The following is a 16840-nucleotide window of genomic DNA, read 5'->3' on the forward strand; positions in this document are numbered from 1 at the left end:
TTTTGGTACCCAACCTGGAGTTAGGAATAAAAACTCAAACTCTGATAAGAGTAAGATTTTGGCTACTTGTTGAAGCAGCTTCATCAGGTAATACAAACGGTGGAAACGACCGGGAAACTCATTTCGTTCATCCTCTGAAGAGATATTATCCTTTGATAGACACGGGACTAAATTAATTAATTAATTAATTAACTAATTGGATTTATATGCTGTCCCTCTCTGAAGACTCGGGGCAGCTTACAACATATAGGAAACAATATACATCCTAAATCCAATTAATTAAAATTGATAATCTAAAAAAGCTAAGAACCAATTAAAATACTCTCATACCCATGCAGTCAACAAGCTCACAATACATTCGTCGGCCAGGGGTAGCATCTAATGACCCCAGGCCTGGGGCATAAATGAGTCTTACGGAAGGCGGGGAGGGTGGGGGCAATACGAATCTCCAGGGGGGAGTTGATTCCAGAGGGTCGGGGTCCCCACAGAGAAGACTCTTCCCCTAGGTCCCACCAAGCAACATTGTCTAGTTGACGGGACCTGGAGGCCAACTTTGTGGGGACCTAACCAGTCACTGGGACTCATGCGTGCAAAAGTAACTGTGTGCAAATTATGCGTGCAAAAGAGAAAATGTACAGTGGAACCTCTACTTATAAACTTAATTTGTTCTGTGACCAGGTTCTTAAGTAGAAAAGTTTGTAAGAAGAAGCAATTTTTCCCATAGGAATCAATGTAAAAGCAAATAATGTGTACGATTGGGGAAACCCCAGGGATGGTGGAGGCCTTGTTTCCTCCCAGGAGATTCCTAGAGAGGCCGCACTGAGGCTTCTCTCTGCCTTTTCTGGCCCGGTTTCCTCCCAGGAGATTCCTAGAGAGGCCCCATGGAGGCTTCTCCCTTGCCTTTTCCGGTTACAGTTTTGGAGACTCAGGTTTATAAGTAGAAAATGGTTCTTGAGAAGAGGCAAAAAAATCTTGAACACCCGGTTCTTATCTAGAAAAGTTCGTAAGTAGAGGCATTCTTATGTAGAGGTACCATTGTATACTGAAATCAAATAAGTATAAATTTAGAATTTCGGGGGCTTATATATGTCTTACTAACACAATACTGCCTTTTATTGTAATGAAAATTGATGGTATTTTACATTGTATGATTGTATGTGGAGAGAATAAAAGAATTAAAAAAATTTACACAGACATACCCAAAAAAAGAATTATGTGTGCAAATTATACATGCACTGCAATGTGGAATGTGTGGGGGGAACTTCTTCAAAATTTGTGCAGAACAGGGGAAAAGTGCACAAGCAACAGGGAATTTTACACACCTTTCTTTCCCCTCCCAGCAACTACAAAAATCGGAAAGATTTGCTGTCGTCCCAGGTACAAATGCAGATGTATATAAACTATGTTATATCTATATATATTATCAATACGTACTTGACAAATAAATAAAAAATACATGTTTCCAGAGAAATACAAGACTCCTTTACTGAAGATCCATCCACGAGAATAAATTACAGGGGAGTGGCATCCAGCAGTCCAGAAGGATCTGTGTTTTAGTTCTTTTCTGGGTTGTGCAGTTTCTTCGTCTATTTTTAAAGAAATTACACTGCTAACCAGAGTTTACAAAACATTTGTGAGACCAATTCTAGAATACAACTCATCTGACTGGAATCCACATTGCAATCAGACATTAATACAATTGAGATAGTCCAGAAACATTTCACTCTTAAGAGTCCTCCACTCCTCCGCTCGCAACAGAATTTCTTAATCTCTGTGGTTTCTTCCCCAAACCCTCAAAATCTTTAACCTTACACTGTCTACAGTCGACCTCTCCCCGTTTCTAAGCGATCTAAGCGCACCACTGTACCGACCGTCCTGCTGTCCTCTTTTATCGTTACTTTTACTTATGTTTATACAAACTACTACTATCCTATACATGTCTGAAAAATAAATAAAATAAAATTAATTAATTAAAATAAAATAAAATAAATTAAAATAAAATAAATATATCCATCCCGGACCACTTACAATGCGTCCGCCTACGCCCGTTCATCACAGCCTCAGAAAACCTTCGCTTCCCCCTTTTTCTCCCGCCTCAATCCTCAGCCGTCACCAGACTACATTTCCCAGGGAGCCCAGCGGCTGTCATCCCGAGCGAGAGCCGCGTGAGGTCGTCCTTCAAGACTCGTCGCCGGGTCCTTGGGTGGAGCCGGCTTGAAGCCTCGCCAAAGACGCCGATTGGTCGCCGCGTTTGTTTGGCGTGGGAAACCGCTATCTGGGTGAGCTTCGCCGGGGCCGAAGAAGGGCGGGGAGGTCGCTAATGCCCGGGAAGGGTCGCAGCAGGTGTGTGTGGGGGGGTGTAAACGCGGGGCCGAATGATGCCGCGTCTATTTCTCGAGGCAGCCACTAAATTAGCCGCCGGCCAGGCTGATTGGGGGGGACACGTGCTCTGTTCGCGGCCACGGAATGTCGGCGCGCGGCTCTCCGGGAATGCAACTTTAAACATGCTCAGATGCTCTGTTTTCTCTTTGTAAAGGGCACTTCCCCCAACCGTCTCGGCTGTGCCTTGAAGTTCTTGCGGCGTCCGCCGTCGATCCGAGTCCTTTGCCTCCGGTGTCGGGTGCCCGGGCGGGGTCGTGCATGGAGAGCGAAGCCCGAAGACCTGGTAGGGATGGTTGGCTATGATCCGGATTCCGAGTGTAGCTCCCTTTCGACTCTGAAGATAGCCGCGGCAGGATCCGCTTCCGGATTGGTCACTCGGGCGATGATCGGCCCTTTTGATGTGCTGAAGATTCGCTTTCAGGTATTTACCTTTATGACCTTGGACAATCGAGGGGAAAGGAACCCTCCTGTTCTTCTAAGGAGCTGAGTTGGTCATTAGCTTTGCATTTCCAGAGGTTATATAATAGCAATAGCATTTAGACTTATATATACCATTTCACAGTGCTTTACAGCCCACTCTTAAACGGTTTACAGAGAGTCAGCATATTGCCCCCAACAATCTGGGTCCTCATTTTACCGACCTTGGAAGGATGGAAGGCTGAGTCAACCTTGAACCTATTGAGATTTGATCTGCCAAACTGCTGGCAGCCAGTGATCAGCAGAAATAGCATGCAATAATGCACTCTAACTACTGCACCACCGAGGCTCTATATAATTTAATAACAGAGCCCACTCTGCTTGCATAGTGTTTGCATCAAGGCAGAAATGCAGCAGACTTGTCCCTTCACCTGAAGATGTTGACACCGTTTAAAGCAGTGTTTCCCAAGCTGGACAACTTGAAGATATCTGGACTTCAACTCCCAGAATTCCCCAGCCAGCAAATGCTGGCTGGGGAATTCTGGGAGTTGAAGTCCAAATATCTTCAAGTTGCCAAAGTTGGGAAACACTGGTTTAAAGGATCCGAAGATGGTTCTTTAGTGGAAGGCACTGATGCCCCTATCCAGAGCTACTACAGTAGTTATGATAGTTGTATGGCATCAGAGGCAGGTGATTCTTCTAGGAGGAGGTTAGTGGAAGGCAGTCTTCCTAACATATCTGACTTGTGACTTCCACAAGCATGTGGGAAGAGTGTACTATAAAGCCTTCCCACCTGCTCTAGCATAGTTACTCCTGTGCTTGTATTGTGCAACTCAACGTAGCTGTTTTCCTTGGGTGTTGCAGCTTTGGCAAGGAAGCCCAATGTTTATTACCTAGGGTTATTTGAAGGTTTGCTTTTTTACTCCAGGATTTTTTTTAAATATTTGCCCCTTTGAAAGATAATTAAACTTTTCCTTCTACATCTTCTAAGCCAGTGTTTCCCAACCTTGGCAACTTGGCAGCATTCGCTGGCTGGGGAATTCTGGGAGTTGAAGTCCAGATATCTTCAAGTTGCCAAGGTTGGGAAACACTGTTCTAAGCTATGGGGAAGATGATGTAGTCCAGTCTTTTTTCAGCTCAGGTGCCAAAAGAATGTGCATGCGTGTGTGCGATAGCATTCATGTGCGTGCCCACACCCATAATGTAAAGCACTCCCCCTGCACATGAACACAACCCCCACACTGCCTCCCCTACATGCGCAAAACCTCCCCGCAACACCCTGCTCACGCATGCACACAGGCCTCACTGAAGCCTCTGAAAATTTGGTAGGCCTGTTGGATGCTTTCCTGAACCTGGGGGGGAGTGAAAATGGCAGAAAAGAAGGCTGAAAAATCAGCTGACCAATGCGTCCATGCCCCTGGAGCTGAGAAAGGGCAACACCTCACATGCCCTCAGATGTGGCTTCGCGTGGCACCTGTGGCCCGGGTGCCATAGGTTCACCATCACTGATGTAGTGTAATATTTTCCCTTTCTAATTGGCAGAACATTTGGGATGAACCTTCTGAAATTAGTGGCCAGTGTTGTGTGTGCAACTGTTTAGGTGATAGAAGTTGCTGGAAGGCTAGGTTAGGCCTATGCCTGTTCTAAAGTAGTAAAAGTAATTACTGGTCCTCAACCAGGGGTGAAATGCTCCCGGTTCGCTCGTGCCTGTCAGTCGTTGGAGAGTCAGTCATGAAGGGAGCACCTGGCTCTGCCCACCTGCCTAGATGCCGCCATTTGGGTTCTTTTACCCTCTGTACATGCACAGAATGCTTTGCACCTGCACAGAGGGTAAAAGAAACCAAATGGCGGCATTTGGACAGGTGGGCGGAGCCTCGCGCTCCCTTCGTGACCGGCTTTCCGATGACTGACAGGCACTAGCGAACCAGAAGCATTTCACTCTTGTCCTCAACTTATGACCACAATTGAGGGCAGAATTTATGTTCCTAAGTGAGAAATTTGTCGTGAGGTTTTGCCCCATTTTATGGTTTTTCTTGCCACATTTGTTAAGCAAATCGCTGTGATTGTTAAATTGGTAACACTAATGGTGGTTAAGTGAAGGTCACACAAGATGATCACATGACATGGAGACACTGTAATACAGTATTCATAAATATGAACCAGTTGTCAATCATCCAGATGTAAATCACGTGACCGTGGGGGGGGTACTGCAGCAGTCGTAAGTGTAAATAATAAAGGGCACTTTTTATAGTGCCCTTGTAACTTTAAACATTCTTTAAATGAACTGTTGTAAATCGAGGACGACCTGTATTTATATATTTTCTGCCAGGATCAACAGTGATTATTTTCAGATAAGTAATTATATACAGTATATGGACAATGTGGTAGTCTAAGACACTCTTTCTGATGGTAATATCATGGGCCTAAGATATTTTGGAGTCTTAAATTTTCCACATAAGAATTAGAAGTTCAAGCTGGCTGAAGCATAGACATCACAGACTTATTGTTAATGGCGAGTATTCTGAGCAGAGACAGGTTACAAGAGGTGTGCCACAAGGATCTGTTCTGGGTCCTATTCTTTTTAATATGTTTGTGAGTGACAGGGGAAGGTTTGGTAGGGAAGGTTTGCCTATTTGCCGATGACTCTAAAATGTGCAATAGGGTTGATATTCCTGGAGGGGTCTGTAATATGGTAAATGATTTAGCTTTACTAGATAAATGGTCAAAGCAATGGAAAATGCAGTTTAATGTTTCCAAATGTAAAATAATGCACCTGGGGAAAAGGAATCCTCAATCTGAGTATTGCATTGGCAGTTCTGTGTTAGCAAAAACTTCAGAAGAGAAGGATTTAGGGGTAGTGATTTCTGACAGTCTCAAAATGGGTGAGCAGTGTGGTCGGGCAGTAGGAAAAGCAAGTAGGATGCTTGGCTGCATAACTAGAGGTATAACAAGCAGGAAGAGGGAGATTGTGATCCCCTTATATAGAGCGCTGGTGAGACCACATTTGGAGTACTGTGTTCAGTTCTGGAGACCTCACCTACAAAAAGATATTGACAAACTTGAACAGGTCCGAAGATGGGCTACAAGAATTGTGGAAGGTCTTAAGCATAAAACGTATCAGGAAAGACTTAATGAACTCAATCTGTATAGTCTGGAGGACAGAAGGAAAAGGGGGGACATGATCGAAACATTTAAATATGTTAAAGGGTTAAATAAGGTTCAGGAGGGAAGTGTTTTTAATAGGAAAGTGAACACAAGAACAAGGGGACACAATCTGAAGTTAGTTGGGGGAAAGATCAAAAGCAACGTGAGAAAATATTATTTCACTGAAAGAGTAGATCCTTTTAACAAACTTCCAGCAGACGTGGTTGGTAAATCCACAGTAACTGAATTTAAACATGCCTGGGATAAACATATATCCATTGTCATTTTTCAGCTTCAGATAGAGCAGCTTTCCTCCAAAAATCCACATGCGAAGTATCATGGTATCTGGCAAGCTGCTGGTAAGATTTTTCGGGAGGAAGGGATCACTGCATTTTGGAAAGGCCATGTCCCCGCTCAATTTCTTTCCGTCACATATGGGGCTGTCCAGGTGAGAATCAAACAATATATTTCATCCTGAAAACTGACACTTTACTTGACTTTTTTAGAGTGATCTGTTTAGCTGCCTTCTTATGTTTCTTTTAAAAAACTGTTACTTTTTTTAGAATAAATGTGACACAGTTGTGTTGTTAACATGGAATGTTATGATTCTGGGACTAAATATTCTTAGAAAAACTTGGGATTTCATATTAACTTTTCTCCATGTACTTTCTTTTCAGGTAATGAGTTAATTTAAGTAATTTTAAATATTAATTCAGAATCCTCATGCTTACACAAGAGTAATACCCTATTTTCTTTTGTCTAGTCTTTGTATTCTGTAAATCCCTCTCTTAGAGCCAAGACACCCTTTATTCTGTTTTCTCTCATTTCACTTTCCTGCTACATCTTTTCATCTCAGATGTTGAAATGCAAAATAAAATCTGTTAATTTTTTGCCAAATGATGAGAAGCACATCAGCTGCCTCTTCATGTTCTGATTGTTTAATTATAATCTATCTTGGATACTAGTTTATAATCTGATATAATTAGGAGGAGTCTAAATTGTTCTTTCTCAGATGTTGGGTATGTTCACATAGAATGCTAACTCAGTATAAACCGAGGCAGGGTTTACCAAATTATTAAGGTTCATTTATTGTTACATTAAACCATAAAAATATTAACTGGATCCACACAACTGATTGAGCCATAAATTAGCCAACTATGCAACTCTACTGATACTTGCACACCACTATCCTAAAGCCTATAAATGAAATAAGTGAAAAAAAATGAATCAGTTTAATTATTAGTAAGTAATTAATTACTTCAAAGTTGCAAAATCAGAATTTTTGGACCATATGTATTAACAGAAACTATTCTTTTAAGAATATCCTTGTGTGATTGGTGGCCGTCCTAAATCAAATATGTACATTTCTGATTGTTTTGGTTTTCTTTTACAAGTTTGTCAGCTTTGAATTTCTGACAAAGCTGGTGCACCATGGCACAGCTTATGATGCCCGTGACTTCACCGTGCACTTTATCTGTGGCGGTCTCTCTGCTTGTGCTGCTACTGTGACAGTTCAGCCTCTTGACACATTGCGGACTCGCTTGGCTGCCCAAGGAGAACCAAAGGTAAGAGATGGATGAAAGGTTTTCCACCACCACCACCATCCCAGTGCTTCCAGATTAATTCTGTTCTTGCTACCTGGAGGATATACTTCTTTATTTTACACCAATACTTCTCAAATAGTGGGGTGCGTGACCCCAGGGAACATTTATTCATTTATCTATTTATTTATTTGATTTGTATGCCGCCCCTCTCCGCAGACTTGGGGCGGCTCACAGCATACAACGAAACAATTCATAACAAATCTAATAAATTTAAAAAACTTTTTAAAAACCCCATTAGTAAAACAGACATACACACAACCATGCTTTTTTTTTTGCCGCAGGGCAAAAGTGTCCTACCTGACACTTGTACCAGTACCTCCGTTGCGTTCTTCGGTGTTGCATCCAGGGCAGCCCGGTCTAAAAGAAAACATCTTGCGAGTTCAAGAAGTTTGATTGAACTCATGAGACGTTTTCTTTTAGGACAGGCTGCCCTGGACACAAGACCGAGGAACATGATGGAGGGACTGGTACAAGTATCAGGTAGGACATGTGTCTTGCGGTGGGGTGCAATTTGGGGACTATTTACAGTCGCAGTGGACAGTTGGCGGGGGGCGTGAAATGTTTACTTCTTCCTGGGAGGGTGTAGTAATAGAAAATAATTGAGAAGCGCTGCTTTACACCAACAATATTTATTTTATGAAATGATACCATTCTGACTGGTTTCCAACTTACTTAGGGTCTTGGGTGTCTTAGATATTAAAACATTTATTATGGCATAAGCTTTCATAGGAGGAACTGTCGTCTTTCTTGGTTGATCTGTCAGGGAATTGACAGGCAAGGTTAGGAGGGGTGCTTGAGGGTGAGGAAGAAATAACAGAGAGAGTCCCAAAAGGGGAGGGTCATGTGATAGGGATAAGTAAAGGGAAGACTTTGATAAACAGCTGCATCTTAAGAAAAGCTATAAGCCTGATAGGGAAGCAAACTGACAAATAGGCAACCACCATCAATCAAGGTTTACAGTATGTGAGATAAATATGACTTCTTTACCAAAGCAGAGTTATTTTGGCTTAATAAATTTGAATCCAGCCATTTTATTGTGCAGTATTCAGGTGCAAAATGGAAGAGGTGCTTCAGATCCAAGATGGTCACAGTCTCTTTACCTGTCAGCAGCTCTGTAAAAGAAGTGCTTTAACTGAAAAAGCTCCTTATACGCGTTAAATGTTCTCTCAGACATTAAGTTTCCTGGTGGAACAGTGTTTGCTTCTGTTACACAAATTTGAAATTCTGTGCTCAGAAATGCTTTCTTTTGCACAGAAAAATTATCATGCATGCAGCATAAGCTTTGCTAATAATCTATATATCATTGTGCAGATGGGCATCATAGAAACCGTACTTTGCATAATACTGTATATCATTTTGCTTTTCCGTACCACGTTGCGAAGGCAGCTGTGTTGGAGGAGCAAAAGGTAGCATGGGGATTGTCTGGTCATTACAAAACGGCACAAGGCCTCTGCTGCCAAAGATCTATGGTTGGCACATGGGATAGGGGCTTCCCTGTGATCGATTTTTAGAAAATCAGTAGAGATGCTTTTCTCTCTCTCTCTCTCTCTCTCTCTTTCTCTCTCTCTCTCTCCCTCCCTCCCTCCCTCTCTTCCCTCCCTGCCTCTTCCCCTCCTCTCTGTCCCTCTCTCTCTTTTAACTGGTTAATTGCTTTTGGTAATATTTTATTGTGATGTTTTTAAAAAAGTTTTATATTCATTAAAAAAAAATCTTTGCCAGCTTAAGTGCTCTTTAGAACAGAAAAGTGAATAATAGCCATACTGGTAAGATCTTCCAATATATTAAAAAGTCCTATGTCCTTGGGAAGAAATAAGTATGAAGGCCAACAGCAGCTAATGAACCGATAACTGTGATTTTACATGTTGTGCCTATGATAGCAACATCTTTAAGAACATCAAACAACAGCATCTGCCTCTCTTGGGCACCTGGGAAGGATTCAGTAGGTGGACAAAAATGCCAAATCCAGTCTAAACATACAATGATGACCAGAAGTGTTAACGGACAGATAGATAGTCAGTTTGGGTAACTAGCAGGAGCTGCACCTCTTAATAGTTGGAGCTTTTTGACAGCACAGCTGAAATGTGGTTTCCATACTGAGGGCAAAATTTGCATCATGGTCAAGGAAAGATGCTCCTCCTTAATTTTGTTTTAGATTTACAGGAACCTCCGCCATGCTGTGGTCAGCATGTACCAAAAGGAAGGGCTGCTGACTTTCTATCGGGGGCTGAGCCCAACCATCATTGCCATTGTTCCTTATGCCGGCTTCCAGTTTTCCTTCTACATTCTCCTGAAGAGGGTGTACGACTGGATTGCTCCAAGTGAAGAGATGAAGAAAGGTTAGTGTCCGTGGTGGGGCTGAGCAGGGAGAAGCGGACAGGTCTAAGCTGGGCTTAGAAAGTCTGCTGCCTCAAGGTTGGAAATCAGTTGGCATCAAAATTGTAAATTTGAAAGGAGTAAGTAAATAGGGACCCATTGAGTCTTTCATAAAAATAATCCTACCCTCCTGACTCAAGACTTTCCTATGTTGGACCAGTCCAGGGCTTTGATGGGCAGCATCCGAATTAGCTCTGGAGTTTTACAAAGCTTAGGTGAAATTCTCTGAATGGTTTGAAAAAAGAATACAGATAAAACTTTTAATATTTAACTTAATATGAATGGGATGAAAAGAAATGAGAAATATGATTGCTGTAACCCAGATGACAAAATAGACAAAGTAGGCAGCATTAGATAGATAACATGTACCAAAAGTTAAATTACACTAGAACGGAAATAGAAATAAAGATTTGGGATTGTGATTATGAAGAGTAAAAATTGAGAGAGGTTCTTTCGGTTTGTCACTTAATACAATTAAAATTAGCCATGTAAGGTGTAAGAGAGTAGGTAACAGAGGTGAAATAACCACCTGAGATAGAAAAAGGGAAGAGAGGAAAATAAATACTGGGACAGGCTGAATAATTGAAATTAAAATTTGGAATGCAATTCAGGTTATTTTATTATTGCTTATTAGATAATATAAGCACATGGGTTGGCATTGAAGGTATATGTGCTGTTATGTATGTTTTTTAATGTGGAGAAAAATAAATAAAAACCTTTTATTAAAAAAAAGAGTTAGCTTTGGAGTGTTTCCCTCCACTTCTAACCTCTTGGTTTTTCAGGTAATATTAAAAACTTAGTGTGTGGCAGCTGTGCTGGTGTCCTCAGCAAAACCCTGACCTATCCGTTTGACCTGTTCAAGAAACGACTGCAAGTGGGTGGCTTTGAACAAGCCAGGGCAGCCTTTGGGCAGGTGAGAGGGGGTTTGGCTTGTAGAAATCTTTCTTGTTCCCCTTCCCCCAGAGGTGAAATGCTCCCTGTTCACTTGTGCCAAGATGGTCATGAAGGCAGCGCTAGGCAGCGCCCACCCGCCCAGACAATACCATTTGAGTTCTTTTAACCCTCTGCCCATGCGCAAAGCGTTCTGTGCATGCACAGAAGGTAAAAGAACCCAAATGGCGGCATCTGGGCAGGTCAGCGGAGCTTCGCGCTGCCTTTGCCACTGTCTCTGGCGATCGACAGGCACTAAACAATGTCATTTGACGGGACCCAGGAGAAGAGCCTTCTCTGTGGCGGCCCCGACCCTCTGGAACCAGCTCCCCCCAGATATCAGAGTTGCCCCCACCCTCCTTGCCTTTCGCAAGCTCCTTAAAACCCACCTCTGTTGTCAGGCATGGGGGAATTGAAAAATTTTTCTCCCTTCCCACTAGGCTTATAGAATTTATACATGGTATGATTGTATGATTGGTCTCTTAAATTGGGGTTTTTTAGATTGCTTTTTAATATTAGATTTGTTACATTGTTTTTTATTGTTGTTAGCCGCCCCGAGTCTTTGGAGAGGGGCAACATACAAATCTAAATAAACTAAACTAAACTAAACAAACGAACTGGAAGCATTTCACCCCTGAGTTGCCCATATTTTGACAGATTGCTTTGTTATACACAGAGCCTAGCGGTAGTTTTAAATTGTGTGCGCAGAAGAAAGGAAGAGAAAGGGGGGGGGCACCTGAACTCCGAATCTTCGGAGAGGGGCGGCATAAGAATCTAATAAGTTGTTATTGTTGTTGTTGTTGTTGTTATTATTATTATTATTATTATTATTATTATTATTATTATTATTAACTCAAGGCTTCTCACACCTTGTTCATGTAAAAATAAGGCACAACTTAGATTTGCCTCTAGTCGGTGCCCCTTATTCAACCTTCTTCTTTCAAAGTATTGAACAATAAAACTTTGCTATAAATGTTTGTGCTGAGATTCTTTTTTGTTCACCAGTTTGGGTGGCTTTCTTTTTTTCTAAATCTCAACCCATAAATTTGAGTATAGTTATGTACATGGTTCCTGATTCTTTTTCTCATTTTCTGTCTGGAGACCAATATGCGTAATGTGGCTACGAGATGCTTCAGAGTCAATTCCATGAGAGAGCACTAACATAGTACTTCTTGCCATGACTTTTCCCCACGATTACACGAGACTGAATCCAACGTCCTATTATGCCTAGGAGAAAAGACTTTGTATCCATCCTGAATCTCTGCTCTGGCTCACTCACTTCTTGTGTCTGCAGGTTCGAACATACACTAGCATCATGGACTGTGCCCGGAAGATAATCTTGGATGAGGGACCCGGAGGATTCTTTAAGGGCTTCTCCCCAAGCTTGTTGAAGGCAGCTTTCTCCACTGGCTTCACCTTCTTCTGGTACGAGATCTTTTGCAATCTTCTGATAACAATGCAAGACTCCCGTGGTTCCAAGAAGCAAAAAGACTAATGCAAGCCAGAGTTGCTGCCTGCCTCCAGTGGATGCTCTTGGAGTGTAGTTCTGGCAGCTGTAGTCGTCATTGTTGGGGACCGAAGGACTGAGGCAAGGCATATGGGATTGGAGAGTCAAAACAAGTGACTCTTTGCCCAGGATGCACATCACTCATTGGTTTGGTTCAAAACAGAAAAGATGGCTCACCTCAACACCTGCTCAGGTTGCCTCTTTAGTCTGCAGCTGCAGCATGTGTGAATCTTGATGAGGTTCTTTATCAAGGCCTTTGAAGATCTTTGTTGCAAAGGTGTGTCTACTTTTCCTATTGTTTTATAACATAGGGTTTGAATCAGACCCCAGTTCAAAATCCCCTTTTGTGACTCTTCAAATTCGATACCCTTAAACAGAACCCTATATTTGACTGGTGCAGTGATTTTCAACCTTTTTTGAGCCGCGGCACATTTTTTACATTTACAAGATCCTGGGGCACACCACCAACCAAAATGACACTATAACACAGTACATATTATACATATAGTTAATAATATAGTTTCTAAATGTATTTATACTCACTTGGTGTTTCAGTGAACACAAAAGGGATATCCTGGCAGGAATGGTAGAAAGACACACACGAAGCTCTTCCTCAACAGTTCTCATTCTTTCTCTGTTTTGAGTTTTTATCACTGCGTTTTTATCACAATGACCAAATGCACGGCAGCCCAGGGACTTCCTGGGTGTGGATGAGAGGCGGCTTGCTATTGGTTCATCGCTAGTGGTCGGGATGAATCCTAGAAGGGGATTGGTCAGTGAGCATTCCCTGTGCCTCCACTCTTCTTGTCGTTGATAGCTGGAGGGATTGTGAGGGGAATGTTTATGTTCGGATGGAGGCAGCTGGCAGCGGGCCGATAAATGCCCTCCACGGGCCGTATCTGGCATGTGGGCTGTAGTTTGAGGACCCATGTTTAATTTCCCCATGGCACACTTGACCATGTCTCGCGGCACACTAGTGTGCCACGGCACACTGGTTGAAAAACACTGGACTAGTGGATGGCCAGACTCCTCCAGCATTGGCCATTTTGCAATGCCTGTGACAAGCTGAAGGTCCTGGCATTCAGTAGTGCCGACGGGACATTTGCTTGATAGACAGCTACCTGCCTTGGCCATTCAGCCCCTGTGGTAAAGTTCCAACAGCTGTTTGGTCAGGCCATTCCCCCATTCCCTGGCCTCTAGGCTGAGGTTCTTGCAGGCCTTGTGATTTTGCAGTGTTTCATTAGTGAGTCTGTGGAAATTGTCTGTTGCCAAAATCCTAAACCAAGTAGAGGAAGCTCTGCATGCATAGCTTTCCTTTCTCTCTTAGCAAGGCCATTAGTGTTCATGGTTCCTTTTGCCCTACCCATACACAAATATATTTTGCCACTCCCCCGAATTAAAAATTACAGGGCAAGCATACAAGGGGCCTGTAAACTAGGCACTTCTGTTTTTGCACTTTCAACTTCTCCTTTCTTACTAAAACAGACACGCTGGATCTAAATTCTTAAGAAGTTTTCATTTTAAACGTTTCCATTTTGAATCAAAGTGATGAAAAAATAGTATTGACTATACTGTATAATTATTCAGTTTCATTTTGTGATAAGATACATCTTTTACATTACTGTAATGATTTTTCTTAAACAATATCATCCCCTGATGGCTTCCCCCCACCATAAAAAGCTCTGGAATAACAATGGATCCTCGTTTATTCAGCAAACTCTTAACAGTTGAAGAGGACCATTGGTCTGGCTGAATTTGGCCAGTTTTATATAGGGTGAAAACTATAAAGAAAACTAAACAATTGCTGCAATCTTGTCAAAATTTACTCAGAAATAAATCCCACTGTGCACATTTAGATTTACTTAGCCTTTACTTTCCAAGTCATTGATAGATTTATAACTTTCCTAGTACATGCTCTGTATTTACATTAAAAAGTTCACTGTAATTGGGTAAGTAAGTTTGCTTTAAGGCAGAGGTCTTCAAACTTGGCAACTTTAAGACTTGTGGTTGCAGTCTTCAGCTAACAATGCAAGCTATGCTGGCTGAGGAATTCTGGGAGTTGTAGTCCACAAGTCTTAAAGTTGCCAAGTTTGGAGATCCCTGCTTTAAGGCTTTGCCCTCACAAGCTGAATATTCTTGGATTAATTCAGTTCTGCCTGATATAAAATATATGAGCTGTCATGGTCCCAGTTTCATACACAGGAAAGAAGAAGCTGATTCTCCTACCCATTTTCTATGCACTTATCTGTAAAATGTAAGTGTAAAAGTATAAAAATAATGTATATTTATTTATTTAGCTATTTTTTGTACTCAATAATCTGCATGGTATCTGGGGGAAAAGCAACCTGATAGGATAAGAAGAGTTGGGAAATCACCAGATTTCTTACAATAATCAAGTTGATTTCCACTCCATGACCTCCTTTCAGCATAGGACAATCCACATTCTGATACACTACTAAGCTGTAGGTGCTGTAGTAATACGCAAGAACACTCCAGTTTGCTATATACCCGTTAGATATACTGTATAAGCAAAGCTTCTGAATAGAGAGAGGTTTAAAAAATGGATTTGATTCCAGCAGTATCTGCATTCTTTTTATAAAACTTCCAGTACTGACAGGATGGATTTGAATTCTTTTGGTATCAAATCATGCTGAATCAGTAGAATCAGAGTCCTTAGTGTCTGGAAGCACAGAGGTTGCAAAGAGGAAAGTTTCAAGTTGCTTTCTTTTGCTTACCTACTGGGTCAGGTTGCCCCTTGTACTCTTATCTGTATTTATTTTCATAAGAGCTGTGAAAGTCACATTCCAGCTACATTGCATACCATTGCAAGGGCCCTGATTTGTGCAAACTTTGCCTTATGTACCCTAAGAACAAAGGTTGATTGTATTTCTCTGAAATGTTTGTTTTGGACAGGTGGGTTCCCTTCCCAAAGTGTTCATAGGCCTTTCCTTCTTTTGTTGCCCTAAGGTTGGAATTGCTGATTCAGATTCTTTCTAAAATGCTTTTGACAAAGGTAGGCTCCTTTGTCAAAAGGCAAGCAACAGGTTTGCCAGAAACTCAGCAACAACTGTCCTTGACTCACAATGTTTATTATTATTTTTTTACTTATCAAATTTTGAGACCGTTGACACCTTTAATGAATCTGGATAGATAACAGACAAAAAAGAAACAATAAGTATGAATAAGAACACTACTGAGTAGTCCAGTGTTTCTCAACCTTGACAACTTTAAAATGGGTGGGCTTCAAACTCCCATAATCCTCCAGCTAGCATACTCCCAAAATTTCACCCCTGTCCCAGCATGCTGGCTGAGGAATTATGGGCTTTAAAGTCCGTCTTAAAATGATCAAGCTTGAGAATCAATGGACTAGAACAGTGTTTCCCAACCGTGGCAACTTGAAGATATCTGGACTTCAACTCCCAGAATTCCCCAGCCAGCATTTGCTGGCTGGGGAATTCTGGGAGTTGAAGTCCAAATATCTTCAAGTTGCCACGGTTGGGAAACACTGGACTAGAAGAACAGGACACCTGTTATGAACCAATCATAACTAAAAGAGGTTCCACAATTGCCTTGCCCTCAAGGGGTCTTGTGTGTTTCCATACCTATACAATAAAGGGATTGTCAAGGATAATGGCGGCAGGCCACCACGCCCACCCCAGCTTTATGAAGTCACGATACATCACATGATGGCAATGGGATGCTACAAGTTTGGCACCCCTGCATTAGTTTGTGAAACCTGTCTTTCGGTCAGAATTATCCTTTTTTTAAGCACACAAGCTCACAAGCTTAAAGTTAAGCATGAAGTCACAGCAATCCAAAGAAAGAAGGAACAATTGACATTTGTAGTCTCCAAATATAAGCTAGGTCACTTATCTTTCAGTTCTCCTCTACCCTTCAATGCCTGCTTCAATCTGCTTCCTCAAATATGTTAACTTTAAGATATTGTGCCTTATGATAGTGCCAAAATCAGTGTATACTTTAATATTTTAGTGTTTACATCGATAGGTCCAATTGCAGGTCATTATTACCGGTTGGCCCGAACTACTACATCTGCTATGCTAGTGAGAACCCAGACGGATTTGTACTCCTAGTACTGTAATCTATTCTAAATGATCTTTGTTGACATCTAGGGTTGTACAAGGTTTCAGATTCCATCACTGAGATTTTTGTTCATTCTTTGTGTTTAACACGAATGCTTAATCTGTAATACTGTGTCTGTATTTTTCATATAAAGATTTATTTTTTGTGCCTGAGACAGTTTGGACCATCCAGTTTTCTAGTCCATAGAACATGTGTCTATCTTGAAAGAAATAATAAATATATAAATATATTTATCATAAATTTGTGGATTGCTTTTTTTCTTTTTTTTTGCAATCGCCACTCTTCTGCTGAGAATCCAATGGAGGAACAGCATGTAAACATTCCTTTTTGTTTTACTGCAGTAAAAACAGTGCCTAGGAAGGACTTGGGAAAGGCTGCTGGT

At 41.7% G+C, this 16840-nt stretch overlaps 1 protein-coding gene across 3 annotated transcripts; it reads left to right on the plus strand.

The window, feature by feature from the left end:
* The first annotated feature begins 2207 nt into the window (after positions 1 to 2207).
* SLC25A19 (solute carrier family 25 member 19) lies at positions 2208 to 16698 on the plus strand. Of its 3 annotated transcripts, XM_070739941.1 has the most exons (8): positions 2208 to 2279; positions 2537 to 2803; positions 6236 to 6391; positions 7338 to 7508; positions 9700 to 9883; positions 10703 to 10833; positions 12145 to 12751; positions 13372 to 16698. In XM_070739941.1, exons 2-7 carry the CDS (start codon positions 2672 to 2674, stop codon positions 12343 to 12345), a joined length of 975 nt encoding a protein of 324 aa, XP_070596042.1. In that variant the 5' UTR covers positions 2208 to 2279; positions 2537 to 2671; the 3' UTR covers positions 12346 to 12751; positions 13372 to 16698. The 3 variants fall into 3 exon arrangements, with proteins under 3 accessions (XP_070596042.1, XP_070596039.1, XP_070596038.1); XM_070739938.1 differs by having other exon boundaries at positions 2262 to 2343; positions 12145 to 14208; XM_070739937.1 differs by lacking the exon at positions 2208 to 2279 and having other exon boundaries at positions 2440 to 2803.
* Positions 16699 to 16840: the final 142 nt, after the last annotated feature.

Source organism: Erythrolamprus reginae, chromosome 2 (assembly GCF_031021105.1).
Source record: "Erythrolamprus reginae isolate rEryReg1 chromosome 2, rEryReg1.hap1, whole genome shotgun sequence".
NCBI lineage: Eukaryota > Metazoa > Chordata > Lepidosauria > Squamata > Dipsadidae > Erythrolamprus > Erythrolamprus reginae.

Coding starts and splice junctions, on each gene's coding strand:
- SLC25A19 (XM_070739937.1), top strand. CDS start 2,513: ATGCTCTGTTTTCTCTTTGTAAAGGGCACTTCCCCCAACCGTCTCGGC. Junction 6,392..7,337: donor TCACATATGGGGCTGTCCAG/GTGAGAATCAAA, acceptor TTCTTTTACAAG/TTTGTCAGCTTTGAATTTCT. Junction 9,884..10,702: donor AAGTGAAGAGATGAAGAAAG/GTTAGTGTCCGT, acceptor TTGGTTTTTCAG/GTAATATTAAAAACTTAGTG.